The 17487-nt window shown below is 23.8% G+C and overlaps 6 protein-coding genes across 6 annotated transcripts; 3 read left to right on the top strand and 3 right to left on the bottom strand.

The window, feature by feature from the left end:
• Positions 1–1819: 1819 nt before the first annotated feature.
• On the bottom strand, positions 1820–2516 carry DDB_G0274237 (DUF614 family protein; the record flags this gene model as incomplete). Its single annotated transcript, XM_001732920.1, has 3 exons — positions 1820–2071; positions 2212–2270; positions 2498–2516. 3 exons carry the CDS (start codon positions 2514–2516, stop codon positions 1820–1822), a joined length of 330 nt encoding a protein of 109 aa, XP_001732972.1.
• Positions 2517–4754: 2238 nt separating this feature from the next.
• Positions 4755–6917, top strand: adcB (SAM domain-containing protein; the record flags this gene model as incomplete). The annotated part of the gene is made up of 3 exons (XM_639142.1): positions 4755–4767; positions 4933–5092; positions 5237–6917. 3 exons carry the CDS (start codon positions 4755–4757, stop codon positions 6915–6917), a joined length of 1854 nt encoding a protein of 617 aa, XP_644234.1.
• Positions 6918–7142: 225 nt separating this feature from the next.
• DDB_G0274969 (phospholipid/glycerol acyltransferase) lies at positions 7143–9412 on the bottom strand (the record flags this gene model as incomplete). Its single annotated transcript, XM_639141.1, has 6 exons — positions 7143–7617; positions 7739–7888; positions 8048–8328; positions 8595–8804; positions 8975–9038; positions 9126–9412. 6 exons carry the CDS (start codon positions 9410–9412, stop codon positions 7143–7145), a joined length of 1467 nt encoding a protein of 488 aa, XP_644233.1.
• A 1281-nt stretch (positions 9413–10693) lies between these two features.
• DDB_G0274397 (hypothetical protein) lies at positions 10694–12308 on the top strand (the record flags this gene model as incomplete). The annotated part of the gene is made up of 3 exons (XM_639140.1): positions 10694–11000; positions 11221–11547; positions 11638–12308. The coding sequence occupies 3 exons, from the start codon at positions 10694–10696 to the stop codon at positions 12306–12308; spliced, it is 1305 nt and encodes a 434-aa protein (XP_644232.1).
• A 1089-nt stretch (positions 12309–13397) lies between these two features.
• On the top strand, positions 13398–14062 carry DDB_G0274967 (hypothetical protein; the record flags this gene model as incomplete). The annotated part of the gene is made up of 2 exons (XM_639139.1): positions 13398–13532; positions 13631–14062. The coding sequence occupies 2 exons, from the start codon at positions 13398–13400 to the stop codon at positions 14060–14062; spliced, it is 567 nt and encodes a 188-aa protein (XP_644231.1).
• Positions 14063–14225: 163 nt separating this feature from the next.
• On the bottom strand, positions 14226–17254 carry DDB_G0274399 (DNA2/NAM7 helicase family protein; the record flags this gene model as incomplete). The annotated part of the gene is made up of 2 exons (XM_639138.1): positions 14226–16952; positions 17078–17254. The coding sequence occupies 2 exons, from the start codon at positions 17252–17254 to the stop codon at positions 14226–14228; spliced, it is 2904 nt and encodes a 967-aa protein (XP_644230.1).
• Positions 17255–17487: the final 233 nt, after the last annotated feature.

Here is a 17487-nt window from a genome sequence, read left to right as displayed (position 1 = left end):
TTTTTTTCTTGATTTCCTTAATACTTTCAGAGTTTGTTGAAATTGGTTAACTATTGCAAATAATATCAATTGTTGTGAATAATTTTGTTAAAATATATCCTATATTACAACCAATGCACTTGCTAGTATGATGGTCATTGAAATTTAAATCTGGATTTCTAAATTCTTACAATCGATCGATTGAACAAACAACTTTAAAATAACATTGATGTGTAGAGTGAACCGTTTTTTAATGCATCAAAAACTTCTGATGAATTTTCAACATTTGTTTTTAACTTTGATCATTCATTAATTGTTTCTTTAGATTTGGACATTGATTTATCTGGAATGCTTTTTATATTCAAACTTTAAGCATTCTAAACATTTGTTTTAATGTTGCAAAAGTAGCGTCTTTTTAATCAATTTCTTCCCTTCTTGTTTTATTATTTAATGAATAAGGGATTAATTCTATGATAGGGTCTTCGTTACCACAAAAACAAAATCTTTATGAACTATTATTATGTACATTGAATTTTCATTATTATATCTTGCAATTTCTTTTTCAATAAATGTTGGGTTTACTTTATGATTTTTAGCAACCAATGAGTACGTATTTTTAATTTGTTTAAACTGTTCTTTAGATATTTTAACCAATTTTGGATCATCGCACCTTTCACAATAACATAATTCTTAAAATATTTCTTGTTTATTTCAAACCATAGTACCAAGTTTTCTAAAAACTTCATAATTTTTATTATGTGGACAGAGTATAAACTAAAATCGAATTTCCAAAATTCCTCTTTCTTTTTTCCTTTTTCATATTCTTTGTATTTAATAATTTTAATTTATTTTATTTTTTATTTTTTATTTGGGGAAAAAAAATAATTTAGTTCATGAAAAGACCAGATGGTTTTTCACCTTTAGCTTGGAGTTGCATGGTTTGTTGGTGAATAACACAAAGGGTACAATAACAAACGGTCAAACAATCCACAACACCCGAACCTTCAATACCGTGTTTTTCTCAAGCTTGGGGTCAAAAATATTTGAATTGTTTTTTTTTTTTTTTTTTTTTTTTTTTTTTTTTTTTTTTCACTTAGATTTGGATTATGATTTAATTTCGATAAATCTTGTTTTTCATTTGGTTGTTGAATATGTTGTTGATCTTGTTCTTGTTGATCTTGTTCTTGTTTTTGTTGAAGAAGCTAGGTTGACCATGTAATTGATTACATAACTTTTGTAATAACTAAAAATGAGAATTAGATAATGCTATTTTCTCTTGATACTCTTTCTCATGAGTAACAAGTTGTTGATTTTGTTTTTCTAATTTATACTTTGTGTTCTAATATCATTAATTTTTTATTATTATTATCTAATGGTTCTTTGATTTTATTTTTATTTAAATTATCTAATCTTGGTTGCTTTAAAATTTTGTTTAAGCGGTAATTCCATTTTCTACCACCATTCGATGGGAACTACCAGTCTTTGGACAGTAAATTAAACTCCAATATTGATACCAACTTTTTCTAATACTGACAAACCATAAATACACCTATTATCTTTAACAACTAAAAACTAGCATTTATTGGTTGAATCACCAAGAGTAAAGAATGCTTCAGTGGAAACATTTGTGTTGATTGATTGGCCAGTTGCTGAATATATTTTGATGACTATTAGTATATTGGTCAGAGAGAACTTAAAACAACTTTTTATTTATAAACAAAAGTTTTTTTAAAAAAAAAAAAAAAAATTATTAAAAAATTTAAAGTCGGTATATTTATTTATTTATATATTTAATTTATTTTATTTTTTATTTTTTTTAATTTAAGAAAAAAAAAATAATTTAGTTCATGAAAAGACCAGATGGTTTTTCACCTTTAGCTTGGAGTTGCATGGTTTGTTGGTGAATAACACAAAGGGTACAATAACAAACGGTTAAACAATCCATAACACCTGAACCTTCAATACCGTGTTTTTCTCTGATTTGTGAACGAGTTAAACAAGTAACACATGGGAAACATAAAGCGGTAAAGAGGCAATCTGTAATCTCACATTGACGACCATCTACGGTTGCTCTTTGTTGCATAACTTGAAGCTTGGGGTCAAAAATTTGGTTTTCATTAGAAATAACAAAGATAAATGTGAAAAATTAGTTATTATTAAAGAAAACAGAGATAAATGTTAATATTTCAATTAATTTATTTTAAAAATATCATAATTATTATAGATAGTTACTTGTGGCCATAAATAAGAGATACAGCAAACTCTGATATCTGAAGTGCAATCGCATAAACCTATTTATTATGATAAAAAAAGTAGGTTATAAAAATAATTATGATGATGATAAAAAAAAAAAAAAAAAAAAAAAAAAGTAATTTATAACCGTTAGAACTATATTAATAATATTGTGCATGACGATTATATTTTCTTTTGGTTTATTTTGTTTCTTTTTTATTTTTTTTTTATTTTTTTTATTTTTTTGTGCCATGTGATGGCATCATATAAACAAAAAAATATTTACCGTGTTCCCAATTTGACATTATGTATTTATATATATTTGTGTGTAACCTAACAATGATTAGAAAAAAAAAAAAAAAAAAGTAGTCTACTGTCTTTAAAAATAGTTTTTTTTCGTAAGAAAAAAAAAAAAAGAGGAAAAATAAAATAAATAATTTAATTCAAAATTAAATAAATTTTTTCTTGGCAATACGAGTTTTAAAATATCAAAATGATGGATATTTTAAATTATTTTTTTAAATTTTCATTTTTTTTTTTTTTTTTTGTGTTTTTTTCCCGGGTAGATATGATGAATTTAGTGATGAAATTTTTTTTTTTTTTTTTTTTTATTTTAAATTTTTTGCGGTTAAGACAATGATGAAAAACTGTACAAAAAAATTTATGCTTGTCAACACTCCCCTATTTTTTTGAGAAAAATATCTTTTTTTTTTCTTAAAATATTTTTTCAGTTATTGACCATTAAAATTTTAATAATTTTTCCATTAAAAAGATCAAATTTAGTTTTTTTTTCATAACTTTATTGAAAATTTAGTTTTCATACATAACTTTTTTTTGAATTGGAAAAACTAACTTTTTTTTGGCTTGGCAAGCGCTTAACCAACTAAGCCAAAGCAACTTTTTTTTTTTTTAAGTTTTCATACATAACTAAATTTTTTTGTTTTTAAAAAATAATAAATAAATAGTATAGAGTTGTAAATATATATATAAATATATAATCATTGAAAAGATTCGTGTGTGAGAATATATAAAGTGGGATTACACAACCAATTACTGTTATTGTGCACATTTTGATAATTTTTTTAAAAATTTGCTCACGTCACAAAAAAATAATAAATATCTTTTTTTTTTTTTTTTTTTTTTTTTTTTTTTTTTTTTTTTTTTTTTTCAAAGAATGAGTCTGCAAATTTTTCTGAATTATATTTGGGAGATTGATTATTTTTTTTTGAATAATTTCAAAACAATGTTGATTTTTTAGATTTTATTATTAATATATTTAAATAAATTTGAAATTATATTAAAAAATCAAACTCGTTTCTTACCTATTCATTGCTTAACACTACAAAAAATAAAATTTTATTCACACATTCAACCTATGATAAACATAAAAATATCCTTTTAAATCAGATTGATTTTTTTTTTTTTTTTCACTCATACTAAAAAATTTTATTATTTAAATTATTCAAGTGAAATATATTTCAAGAATTGTAAAATATCATAAAATAAAAAATACCTTTGTTTGGTTTAATCAGATATTTCATTTTATTTTTATTGAGGTTGTATTATACTAGTAGTATTATAATACAATCTCAATTTATCAAAAAAAAAAAAAAAAAAGTAATTATCAGTATGTGGAAACTTCTATGGGTGAAGTAAACACAACTTTTTTTTTCTTTTAAAATTTTAACACGTCATAATAAAAAAAAAAAAATATCTTTTTTTTTTTTTTTTTTTTTAAATTGATAATTATCCATCAAATTTATCTTTTTAGTGTACTTTATAAAATAGATATTATCTATTATTCTTGTTATTATTATAATTATTATTTTTTAAAAAATAAAATTAATAAGAGATTTAATCAAATTATTTAAATATTTAAATTTTTAAATACTTACTGGTCATAATTAACTGATACAACAAACTCTGATACCAGAAGATCAATCACATAAACCTTGTTCCCAAATTGTCAATTTTTTATTTTTTATTTGGATTTTGTGAAGATGTTGGGTTATTTAATTTTAAAAAGATTTTTTTTTTTTTTTTTTTTTTTTTTTTTTTTTTTTTTTTTTTTATTTTTAATTTTATTTTCAATTTTATTTTTAATTTTATTTTTTTTTTTTTTTTGGTTTTTCTAATTATTTTGATTTTTTTGATTTTTTTCTCATTTATTTATTTTTAATTTTTTTTTTTTATTAAATTGTTTGTGGTGGAAAATCGAGTTGATTTCAAATAAAAAATTCAAAAAAAAAAAAGATAATAATAAAAAATGAGTGTTTTAGGTCGGTTGAAAATTTTAATCCAACCATGACCAAAAAAAATAAATTAAAAAAAAATTTTTTTAAAAAAAAAAAAAAAAGGATATTTTTGATTTTCAAAGGGGGTGTTTGTCATTAATAAATCTCAAAAATTTTTTTTTTTTTTTTTTTGTTAATGGCAACCCCTTGTTAATTTTTCAAACCCCAAAAAAAAAAAAAAAAAAAAAAAAAAAAAAAAAAATCAAAATTTTTTAAAATTTGCTTTCAGATCATTTAGTATATTTGGAAATGGATAACAGAGGTATGTGCAATATAATTTTTTATTATTTTTTTTAATTTTTTTATTTTTTATTTTTTTTTATTTGTTTAGTGAATATATACATGTATATTATTTTTTGCAATAAAGTTTTTTTTTTTTTCTTAATAATAATAATAATAATATACAATTTTAACTTTATATATAAAGGATTAAGATTATTTATTGTTGAAGGCAAAGAATTAAAAGGTTCAGATAATGGTGGATCGAGTAGTGATCCATATGTTAAATTAAAATTTAATGGTAATAGTTTTAAAACTGAAACCATTAAAAATACTTTATCACCAGTTTGGAATCAATCATTTGATATGTAAGTTTAATAATAGTTTTATCACTCTCTATAAACTATTTTGGTGTGTGTTCAAACACATTTTTTTTTTTTTTTTTTTTTAAAAAATAAAAATAAAGAATAAAAAAATATTAATTTTATTTATTATTTTTTTTAAAAAAAAAGTGGTATAATTAATGTTAATGATCCTAATGCAATTATTGAAGTTGAATGCTTAGATTGGGATAGATTTGGTAAACATGATAGTTTAGGTAAAGTACAATTACCAATAGCAATATTAAGGGAAGCAGCAACATTTGGACAAACTGATAAATGGTTAAATTTAGATAAAAAAGGTTATGTTCGTGTTGGATTTCAATTTAATCCACCATATCCATTACAACAACATATTAGTCCAGATGGTAATCCAAATATAATTCAAAATCAAATTCAACAACAAAATTTAATTAGTTCCAATGGTCAATTACCACCACCAGTTTATTATGAACCAATTTATTTGAAAACTCATCCAACAGTATTAGAAGCAGAATTTATATTACCAAATGATCTTTATCAAAAAACCATATATGTTACAGGTGAACCAGTTAGAGCATCATTGGTTTTATATGTTAATCAACCAATTGTAGTTAGAAGTCTTTTCGTTTCATTAAAGGGTAAAACATCAGTTTGTGGTAAAAAACAAAAAGAATTGATTCAAGATTTAAGAAATTTACTACACACATCAATTGGACCAAGTTCACCAAATTCACAAAATCAAAAGGTTGCATTGGATATTGGTAAACATATCTACCCATTTGAATTCTTTATTCCAAAACATTGTAATTCCTCAATCGATGGTGTTGGAAACTATAAAGTACTCTATAGATTCCAATTCAATGCTGATATTGTAAATCTACCAGATATTCAATTGGAAAGAGAGATTACCGTTGTAAATATCGAAGATACAGTTCATCGTATGACTCAATCACAAATCCATGAGAAATGTTCTAAATCACCATTGACAGGTGGTACTATTGAAATGACAATCACGGCACCAAAGAATTCCTATTATCCAGGTGAAGATATTGAATTACAAGTTCACGTCAATAATAGTAGTAAAAAAAAGGTTAAAAAGATTGAATTGGAATTACAACGCACCATTTCAATTCAACACGAAAAAGGTGTACCAACACAAGTTTTAAAAGTTTCAAAAAATTTCTTTCCAAAAATTCAACAAAATCAACAATCAACTCAAATCGTTGTAATGGAAACACCACAAACTCTATTGAATTCAATTTATCAATCTGGTATCATTAAAATCGAGTATAAAGTAAGAGCAGTTTTAGATATCTTGGATTGTATTGATTTATATACAATCTTTCCGGTTAATATAGTATTACCAGATCCAAAACGTGTAATCCTACCAAATCCATTGGATGAACTGTCAAAGATTCCACGTTATATTCAAGATTGGACACCAAGAAATCTATTATCATGGTTATACTTTAGAATGAATTGTCCAGAGGTTGTAACTTCAAATCCTGAATTTTATCAATATTGTTTATCTGGTAATGAATTACTTTCAATTCCAGATACTATTTTACTTGAAAAAGTTTTAAAAGGTGCTGGTACACGTACCACTGAAATTCATAATGCAATTAAAATTGAAATTGATCGTGTTTTATCAGTTAGGACCATTTTAAAAGATAATCAACTTCCACATTTAATTCAAACTTTTGAAAATGAACTTGTAACTTTTGATCTTCTTTCAAGTTTATCTTCAATTGATTTATCACATTTAACTTCAACAATTGGTGATCGTATTAGATTACAAAATGCTTTTGAAAAACTTAAATTAAATAATTAGTTAATAATTAATAATTAATAATTAATAATAATTAATAATTAATAATGTAATACATATCTATATATATATATATATTTATAAAACCTATCTATAATCAAATGTACTTTTAAGAAATAATGATAATAATAAAAAAAAAAAATATAAACAATTTATTGATTTAATACAATTTCTTTATTTTTTGTTTTTTTTTTTTTACTATTTTCATTATTTATTTATTTTTTTTAGTTATTCGTTTGGGGTTGCCAATTTTCTTTGTTTAATACTTGAAGAAGTATTATTATCTTTTTCGATACTACTATTTGAGGATTCATTATTATTATTATTATCTTGTTCATCATTTTCAATTTCATTTTCATCACTACCAAAACTATTATTAATATTATTGTTACTATTATTTAATTGTTCTTCAAATTTCTTTTTAAAACGAGAAGCAAAAATCTTTTGTTTATGTTCAGCAAATCTTGAACCTGGTTTAAAGTATTTCAAATAACCATCCCATGGTACATTTATGATACCAGCTTTCTTTGCAATCATTGCTTTAACACGATTAGCAAATTGTGTTGCTGTTTCACCTTCTCTAATTGTTTGTGGTTCTAAATACCAAACATCACAAACAAATGCCCATGATGTCATTAAATTAAACATATGTCTAATAAATGATTGTTTCTTTGAATTCCAAAATGCATCAACAAATAATGTACTAATAAAAATAATAATAATAATTAAAAAATAAAAATAAAAATTTTATTAATATAAAAAACACAACAAATTATTATCACATTTATTATTTAATACCCCCATATATATATATATATACTTACTTATATTTGATTGCAACTGGATAGATAATAACATTTGGTAATTCAAATGCACCTTTTTTAAACATAACACAATATTGATTATTAACACATACACCTTCTGGGAAAATTAATAATGGGTCATTATTTTCATTTTCAATATGTTTTGAAATTCTATATAAAACATTATTATTATTATTATTATTATTATTATAATTATTATTTATTATTTATTATTTATTATTATTAAAAAAAAAATTAAAAAATTAGTATAATAATTCAAATATTTAAATATTTTATATATATATATTATATATAAAAGAAATACAATACTGTTGTGCAACTAATAATCTATCTTTTGATTCAGCTCTATCAAACCAAAGACAACCAATACAATTTAAAATATAATCTTGAATGAAACCAATTAAACCTTTATGTTTTTGACCAACAGATGCATGACAAAATTGACTTTGTAAAACTACAACATCCATAACGGTGGTATGATTTGCAACAAAGATTTGATTCTTTTTTCTAAGTGGTTTAACTCCATGATATCTAATAACACCTGACCATGACATAATAAATACCATTGCTAAAAAGTGAATACATTTTCTCTATATAGTATTTATTTATTTATTTTTTTTTTTTTTAATTTCAATAATTATAAATAATAAATTTTTTCAATAATTATAAAAAAAAAATAGAAATTAAATTAATAAATTATTATTATTATTATTATTATTATTATTATTATTATTATTATTATTATTATTATTATTATTATTATTATTATTATTATTATTATTATTATTATTATTATTATTATTATTATTATTATTATTATTATTATTATTATTAATAAAAAATAAATAAAACTTACCTGATAATTTTTTTTTCTTTTTTCATTCTTTACAAATGTTGTCGATAAAAAGAAAGCAATTGCAAATAAGAAACAACCAACTATTAAACAAGTTAGTCTTAATGGAAAGAGGATACAATATCTAATAAAACAACCAAACAACCATCCTGGATATAAATATATGTTCCAATTCCATGCATGAATTTCTGGTGAATTGAAACATTTACTAAACTATATAAAATAAAAAAAATATATTTATATAAAATGTGATTATATTATATTGTGTGTGTAATTATAAGAAAATATAATTAGTATGATTATTACTATTAAATTATTTATACATTATTTTTATATATATATATAAATAAATATATGCTATGTTATTGATATATTGTTAATACCTCATCATCTAATAATACTTCAGCTCCATCAGTTATAAATGGTGCTACATCATATAAATTGAATCTATTTATGAAAAAAAAAAAAAAAAAAAAAAAAAAAAGTAATTAGTTTTGTGATATTAATAATAATAAATGATAAGATAATACAAACTTTTTAGAAGGATTAACCTGTTTATTTAATTGTTTAAGTAATTTCTCTTCAATTAATTTTGAGATTTCATCGATTTCACTTGTATTGGTTGGTAATAATAATGACCATGGATCTTGATTTATCTCCAATGAAGATCCTTTACCACTATTTTTACTTGTATTGGTTGATGATGATGATGATGATAATGATGATTTTGATGAAGAAGAGGAAGAAGAAGAAGATGATGATTGTGAGGTAGTAGTTGATGATGACGATAATGATGAATTATCACTACTTTCTTTCCCCATTTTATTTGATTTTTTATTTATTTATTTTTTTTACTTTTTTTATACGGGATTAAAAACTTTTCTGAAAAAAAAAAATAAAAAAATAAAAAATTTTAAATAATTTTATTTATATAATAATAGTATTTTTATCAAACTTGATTCTATTGCTATATGAAATATAAAAAATTTAAAAAAAAAAAAAATAATAAAAAAAAAAAAAAAAAACAATGATAAAAAAAAAAAAAAGGGGTTTAATTAAAAAATTTTTTTTTTTTTTTTTAAAAATAAAATAAAATAAAAAAAAAAAATAGAAAAATAAAAAAAAAAAATTTAGTAGATATTTTGGACAAAAAAAGAAAAATAATTATAAAAATTTTAAAATTTAAATAAAAAATTTTCAGTAAAAATCTTCTTATCTTTCTTACTAAATATATTTTATTATTTAAGTATTGGTCAAAAATCAATAAAAAAACGTTTGAAAAAGAAAATGATTCTATACAAAAAAGGGACCCATCCTATTTTACATTTATAGAAACTATTTTAATTCCACGTGGACATCATTAATAGAAAATTTTATCGTATTGGTATACCCTCAGGGGCTTTCACCATTGGAGAACTTTCTTTTTTTGGAATGTAATTTCTTTTGATGGTCAATAACATTCACTGCCAGTTATATTACAAAATCAAATACACTCATTGAGTTTGGAGAATTTTTAAAAAATCTAATTGAGTATACCCCTCCCCTCAAATAAAATTTCAACAAATAATAAAAAAAGAACAGTATTTCCAAAATTTAAGTTTATTTTTATTATTTTATTCGAATTTATTTTTATTTTAAAGAATGACCTTTAATCTTCCAAAGATAATCAATTTTACTTAAAAATTAAAGTTTTTATAATTTTTTATAAGATTTTTTTAGATTTTTAAATAGAGAATTTTCTATAAACACATCATAATATTCTGGAAAAATCAACAATAAATTTTTATTGATTTTTTTAAAAAAAAAAAAAGTAATCAAAAAAATAAATAATAATACATATATTAAAGAAGAGAAAATAAAAAAGATGCAAGAAAAAGCAGAAGAAAAAATACAACAAGCACAAGAAAAAGCAGAAGAAAAAGCAGAAGAAAAAAGCAAGAAGAAGAAACATTAAAATTACAAAATGAGAAACAACAACAACAACAACAAGAAATGAAGGTTTCTTTAAAAAGTATTTATCTATATAGCCGTTAAACGGAACGCAATTCAACAACATAATCTAACCAGTTTACTTTTCTTTTTTGTATTTTTTATATCTTTATATGAAAGAGGTTGCATTCCAGCTATACGTGGTAGATTATCAACAAGTCATCATAAAATTTGTGATGCCATACAAAAGAATTTGGTATTTTAACAAATTTAAAAAACATATTAAACATATTGCTGATCATAAAAAAGCATCAAAATTATACACACATTTTGGTTTGGAATTGTTACAAACAGATGATCCATACCATTTTGAAAATGAAATGGACATATCCGAAAAGATCCATGGATTACTTTGTGATATTATATATTTAACAGGAATGGAAAGCCATATCATATTGAAAAAACAAAAAGGTATATCCGGTATGATTCCAGATTTTATTTTAATATGCATGGTAGATCGACCTATTGGTTTTGTACAAGTTAAACTTCCATCGATTGTAAATATCTACTCAGGAAATGAGAGCTATGGATTCAAGCGAAGCTATGGGCCAATGTTTTGACTATCTCATGATGGTTAAGAACTGCTCTTCACTTGAGCATGTATTTGGTATTTTTTCAACTTACAATTCTTTTAAAATAGTATGGACTATGGGTGCTGATCAATTGGATAAATTTAAAGATATTGAAATAAATTGTGGCAAACAACAAATGCAAAAACTACCAGAAGAAAATAGAAATAAAATACCAAATAGAATTGAATCTCCATCAACTAGTTTAAAATCACTTCTTGAAAGTGACTCTAATCTTAAAAGAGAATTATGTTGTTCAAGAGTTTATCATCATAATGACCCAGATTTAATCAATGTCTTGTGTACAGCCATTTTTAAAATGAAAGCTTGTTTAATTGATGCATTAGAAACCTCTAGTTCATTAAAATCTTATCAAGTTATAGATAGTACAGGTTCACGTTGGGTGAATCTCGATAGATATACAATTAAATCAGATCTCAAAGAAATGGTAAATTTCTCTAAAGATACTAAAGATTTAGAAAAATAAGTTTTGATTTCTAGATTGGGCAGCGGTAGAGATGGTTATGTTTGGAAAGAGACAACAGTAAACAGGAATTTAACTGTAGTCAAATTCTTCAATAATACTTTTACCAAAGAGAAAGTAGAAAAAGAAACAGTTATCTGGAAGAATGCATGGGATATAACAACTCTTTCAGTTTCTATGAATAATTACCAATGTTTACTGATGCCATTCTTGAAAATTGTTGATGAGGATGAAGATGATTGGAAAGACCATAGATTTTTAAAACTCGTCGAATTAGCCTGTCTTAGATTTGCGAGAGCTGGCTACAAGCATTTAGACCTTAAGAGAAGACATGTTGCTAGACATTCTACCCCCAACAATGATAGAGTCGTTGTATTTATAGACCTTTCATCTGTAGATCCTATAGATCCACTAGATATTGATGCTGTCAGCAATGAAATGTACCAAACTTTAATAGATGAAGGACGAACAAAAGATCCACCACCACAAACTGTTAAACAAATACAACTACCACCACAAACTGGTAAACCACAACCACAACCACCATTAACTCGTAGTAAAACTCGTAAAGAAAAAGAAGAAACATCACCACAACCAACAAAAAATACTCATGAAATTTCAAACGAAGTATTTCAAACACCAATTAAAAAATATAAGGCAGAAGATAAAGATTAAGATTTTTGAAATTATTCACCAAAATATTTATTTTGAAAAAAATTAGACTTTTCTCACCTATGTGGGAAAAAGCCACGTGGTGAGTTTTTAATGTCGATTGAAAAACTCATAAACATAATTTTAAATCTCAAGTATAAAAATTTTCAATAGTAAAAAATATTCATAATAAATTTTAGATATTTTCGATAATAGCATCAACTTATTACTTTATTTTTATTTATATCTATTTATTTATTTAATTTTATTATATTTTTCTATTACAAGATTCCGATAAAACATGAGCAATAATTTAGGCTAGTATTTTTAACTAATTTAATTTAATTAATAAATCATTTATATAAATTATTGTGTTAATGTTCAACATTTGGTATCTTTAAAGGTTGCAATAACAACACGAACCAAACCAAATACTGCTTTGACAACTTCTCTATTAGGTGATATGCTAATATTAAATTTATAAAGATCTTTATAAATGTTTTCTTATCAAATTATAATAAAAAATCTTTTATTTTATGTAAATCCCCAAAAAATACTTTCATTATTTTTATTTTTTTATATCATTTTATGCATTTTTGAGTGCTCTATTATTTTATTTTTTTATGTTTAGTTTTGTTTGATTTATTTTTGATTTATTTTGTTTTATATTGTTTCATTTTATTTTATTTTATTTTATTTTGTTGTTTTGTTTTGTTTTATTTTGTTTTTTTATTTTTTTATTAATTTTTTTTTTATTTAAAAAGTGTTATAAAATTAAATCTGAAACAAAAATAAACCCCAATGAACAAAATAAAATAAACAAAAATTAACCTTTAAAAATTTTCTTTTTTTTTTTATTTTCACATTTTTTTTCTATAATTATTAATTTTTTTTTTTGTTTGTTTTACAGTATATAAAGTAATTAATTTCCATTTTTTTGTTCTTGTTTTTTCTTTAAAGAAAAAAAAAAAAAAAAAAAAAAAAAAAAAAAAGGAATTGAAATTAATTTTTTTAGTTTGTTTATTATTAATATTAAATGGTTTTATTGGTATTAGTTTTGGAAATAAACAACAAAATTCAATCCAACAAAAATCAATCAAACAACAACAGAAAATGACGGAATGTGAGCATTGTAATTTCCTAATATCATATATTAAAGAATTAATACTACAACAAAAACCAAAAAATTATATAATGAATGAATTTGAAACTTCTTATATTTTACTTCCAGATAAATGGATTGATTTTGTATGTAAATCAATACCCTTTTTCATATTAGTTTTTTTTTTTTTTACTTTTTTCTTACAATTTTATGATTATTATTTTTTTTTTTTTTAAAAAAATAGTGTAATGGTGATTTAATAATCAAACTTATAAGAAATTCAGAACATCCATCAAAAATTTGTAATATGTTGGGATTATGTAAAAAAGTAAATAAATATGAATTTAATAATTTAATAGTCAATAATAATAATAATAATAATGATTTAGAAGCAGAGAATTCAGGATGTACATTTTGTAAACATTTAACCAAAAAGGTAGAATACTATCTCCAACAAACAAACTCTACAGAGAAAGAGATTATATCATATTTAGATGAGGAATGTGAACTCCTTGATTCAAAAGATTTGGTTTTAACATGTCAAATTTTAGTTTTACAAAATACTCCAATCGTTATTGATTTAATTAATAATAGTGAATCACCATCATTAATTTGTCAAAATATTGATATTTGTCCAACTTTACCATCTTTATATTTACCAGTTCAGGAAAAATAATAAAATTAAATATTGATTATTTTAATAAATAAATAAATAAATAAATAAATAAATAAATAAATAAATACAAAAAAAATAAAAAATTTTTTTTTTTTTTAGTAAAAGCAAAAAATAGTTGATTTTAAATATTTTTTTTATTTTTTATTTTTATTTTATTTTTTTATTATCTTCTTGTTCTAGCCCTTTTAGTATTATTTATTTCAGTGTCTTTAACAACTTCTGCATTAGTAATTTCTTGAACTTCTTTATTACTACTTTCTTTATTATTATTATTATTATCATTATTATTTAATTCTTTTCTTTTTTTTAATTGTTTCTTTTTATCATTTTCTTTTGATTTTTGTTTTTGTCTTTTATGTTGTTTCTTTCTTTTTTCAATATCTTTTTGTTTTTGAAGATTAATTTCTTCTTCAGTTCTTGGTTTTGGAATTACAATTTGTTGACCTTTTTCAGAGAGTTCGGTAAATAATTCACGAGTTGTAAAAGTTGGTATGATAATTTCTAATGGTTGATCTTTGGTAACAGGAATTAATTGTTGATTGTTTTGAGTATGTTGAATTAATTCATTCCAATCTTTGTTGATACTTAATGCTTTAGTATTACCAAGGATCAATAGAGATGATCTTGGACGTGTTAAAGCTACATTCATACGACGAACATCTGAAAGAAAACCAATACCTGCACCCTCTTCAACTGGTGCTCTAACACAACTGAAAATGATGATTTCTCTCTCTCTACCTTGGAAACCATCTACGGTATCAATAGAGATACCAGGATAGTTTTTAAAGATTTCACGTAATGCTAAAACCTGTTGACGATATGGTGAAATGATACCAATACGACTTGCAAAATCTTCATCAGGATAAACTTTGGTAAACAATTGGAATAGATACATAGCCATCTTACATTCATGCTCATTGAAAACTGAACCACCACCGGGTTTGGTTTCAGTACTCCATGATAGATCATAGAATACCAATGGACCAAAGAAAGGATTTGAATGATAGTGTGTAGCTCTTGATGGAATGTTTGGACCATCCAATAAGAGATCTTGATAGAAATGACGTGAGGGGAATGCACGAATCAATGAATGCATACGATATTGTGTGGTCAACATATGTGGTGAATTCTTCTCTTGTAAACGTTGGAATAACGATTGATCATATTTATACTTGATAGCCAATGGCGAGATAATAGTGGCAGGCAATTGTTTTGGATCACCAACCAACACCACCTTTTTACAACCATGTTGAATGGGAATTAATGTCGAGGTTTCTACGGCTTGTGCAGCCTCATCAATGATTACAATATCGAAACCACCTGCCATCTTTGTCAACAATGATGCACCACTAAATGATAATGTTGTGGCGACAATATCAGCTTCATCCAAAACCAACGTTCTAATCGAGGAAGTATCTTGAGTGGAACGACTTGAACCACTTGTTGCAGCGGCTGTCGAAGCGGATGAAGAAGGTATAGCAGAATTTGAGTTCATTAATTGTTGACGACATCTAACCATATAATCCAATGAAACACTCTCCACATCGCTATGTGAACCAGGACCAACACGAACCAAATTTGGATTGTACTTTCTTCCATCGGCATTCAAAAGTCCATCACGAATTAAACGAGAGACAATTTCATCGACAGCACCATTACTTGGTGCACATAGTAAGATTCTACGTTTGGTTGAGCCACCCTTCACTGAACCTGTATCTCTAAGTTTTCTCCAAAGATCTCTCTTTCTCTTTTGATCACGTTCTTCGAAATCGTAATCAATCAATTCATAATTATCTCTAATGTGAGGGAATTCCTTATTGAACCATGGTTGTGAAATATTCCATAGGTCACGCTTCTCTGCCATACTTAATTCTCTGTCCTTTAGTAAATGATCACCTAAATTATTACCACCACTTTTAACCTTTGGAACAATTGTTGAATGAAGTAATACACTAATGAGACCGAGAATTACATGGGTTTTACCCGTACCAGGTGGACCTTGAATCAATGTGATTGCATTACCTTCCAATGCACTGGTGAGTGCATTCAATTGACTGTCATTATAGGTTGAAGAGAATTGATCATGTAACAATGGTGGAATCTTCATTACTATACCATCCTCACCATCATCATCTCTCATCATAAGTGTCTTCATAAAATTTGATTGTGAACATTGATACAATGCAGCAAACTCTCTTTGCAATGTTGAAAGATTACATAATTTAGTTGTCCACCAATCAATTTCATAACGTAATAATAAACTAACTTGTCTTGCACGATCACCTTTAATACCTTTTACATAGAATTTAACCTTTATACCACCATTATCTAAATGTTCAACTGTACCAATTAAATGTAAAGTTCTATTTTGTTCTGTTATTGGTGTTTTTGATGGTGGAATAACCTTTTTCTTTTTCTTTATATCTTCTGTTGTTTTATTTGGATCATCAATTATATTTGTAGTTGCTGTAGTAGTTGTAGTAGTAGTTGTTGTTGTAGTTGTTGTAGTTGTAGTAGTTGATTTTGTTGGTGCACCAACATGAGTTGCAGCAGAAGTTGGTGCAGTATCTTCATCATCAGTCATTTCTTCATCTTCATCCATACCAAAAACAATTAAAGGATGATGAAGTGATATCATAATTAAATCATTATCATGAAATTGAAATATATTTACATTTTCTGCCATTACTAATCCAACAACCAAAAAATCATTTACTTCTGAAATATAACGTACTCTTGATAAAGTAGGTTCTGATGTATCATCTTTTTCACCTTCTTCAATTGATCTTTCAAGTTGTGCTCTACATTCTTCAAAAAGCAATGGTTCATAGGTTGTTATATAATCCTCTTCATTATTAAATGATACTTTTACTGGTTTTAATTCTTTTTCCTAAAAAAAAAAAAAAATTATTATTATTAATAAATACAGTAGTAGTAGTATTAGTACCAATACTATAGTATACACCCATTGTTGAAATTATTATTATTTGTTTTATCTATTTTATAAATACATACCTTTGGTGATAAATCTGATGCATCCCATGTTAAAATATGTTTATAAAATCTATCAATGATTTGATCAAATGTTAAAGATACTGGTTTTTTGACTGACTTTTCAATAACACCATCAACGTTATCATCATTATCGATTGAAGTAATTGATTTTATTGGAGGTGCTACTATTGTAGTCATAAATTAAAATGTTTAAACAAAATATTTCTCTGTATTTTGAATATATAAAAAAATTATAAAAAAAAATAAAAAAATTAAAAAAAAATAAAAATTCGAAGGTTTTTTTTGCGAAAATGAATTTTAATTTTTTTTTATTTTTTTTTTTTTATTTTTATTTTTTTCTTAATTTTTTTTTTATTAAAAACTAAAAGGGGAAAGAATTAGAATTAAAACGTTTGGCGCTTAATTTTCTT

Source organism: Dictyostelium discoideum (assembly GCF_000004695.1).
Source record: "Dictyostelium discoideum AX4 chromosome 2 chromosome, whole genome shotgun sequence".
Lineage (NCBI taxonomy): Eukaryota > Evosea > Eumycetozoa > Dictyosteliales > Dictyosteliaceae > Dictyostelium > Dictyostelium discoideum.
Note: the sequence above shows the minus strand (reverse complement) of the source record. Positions and strands in the feature narration are given on the sequence as shown.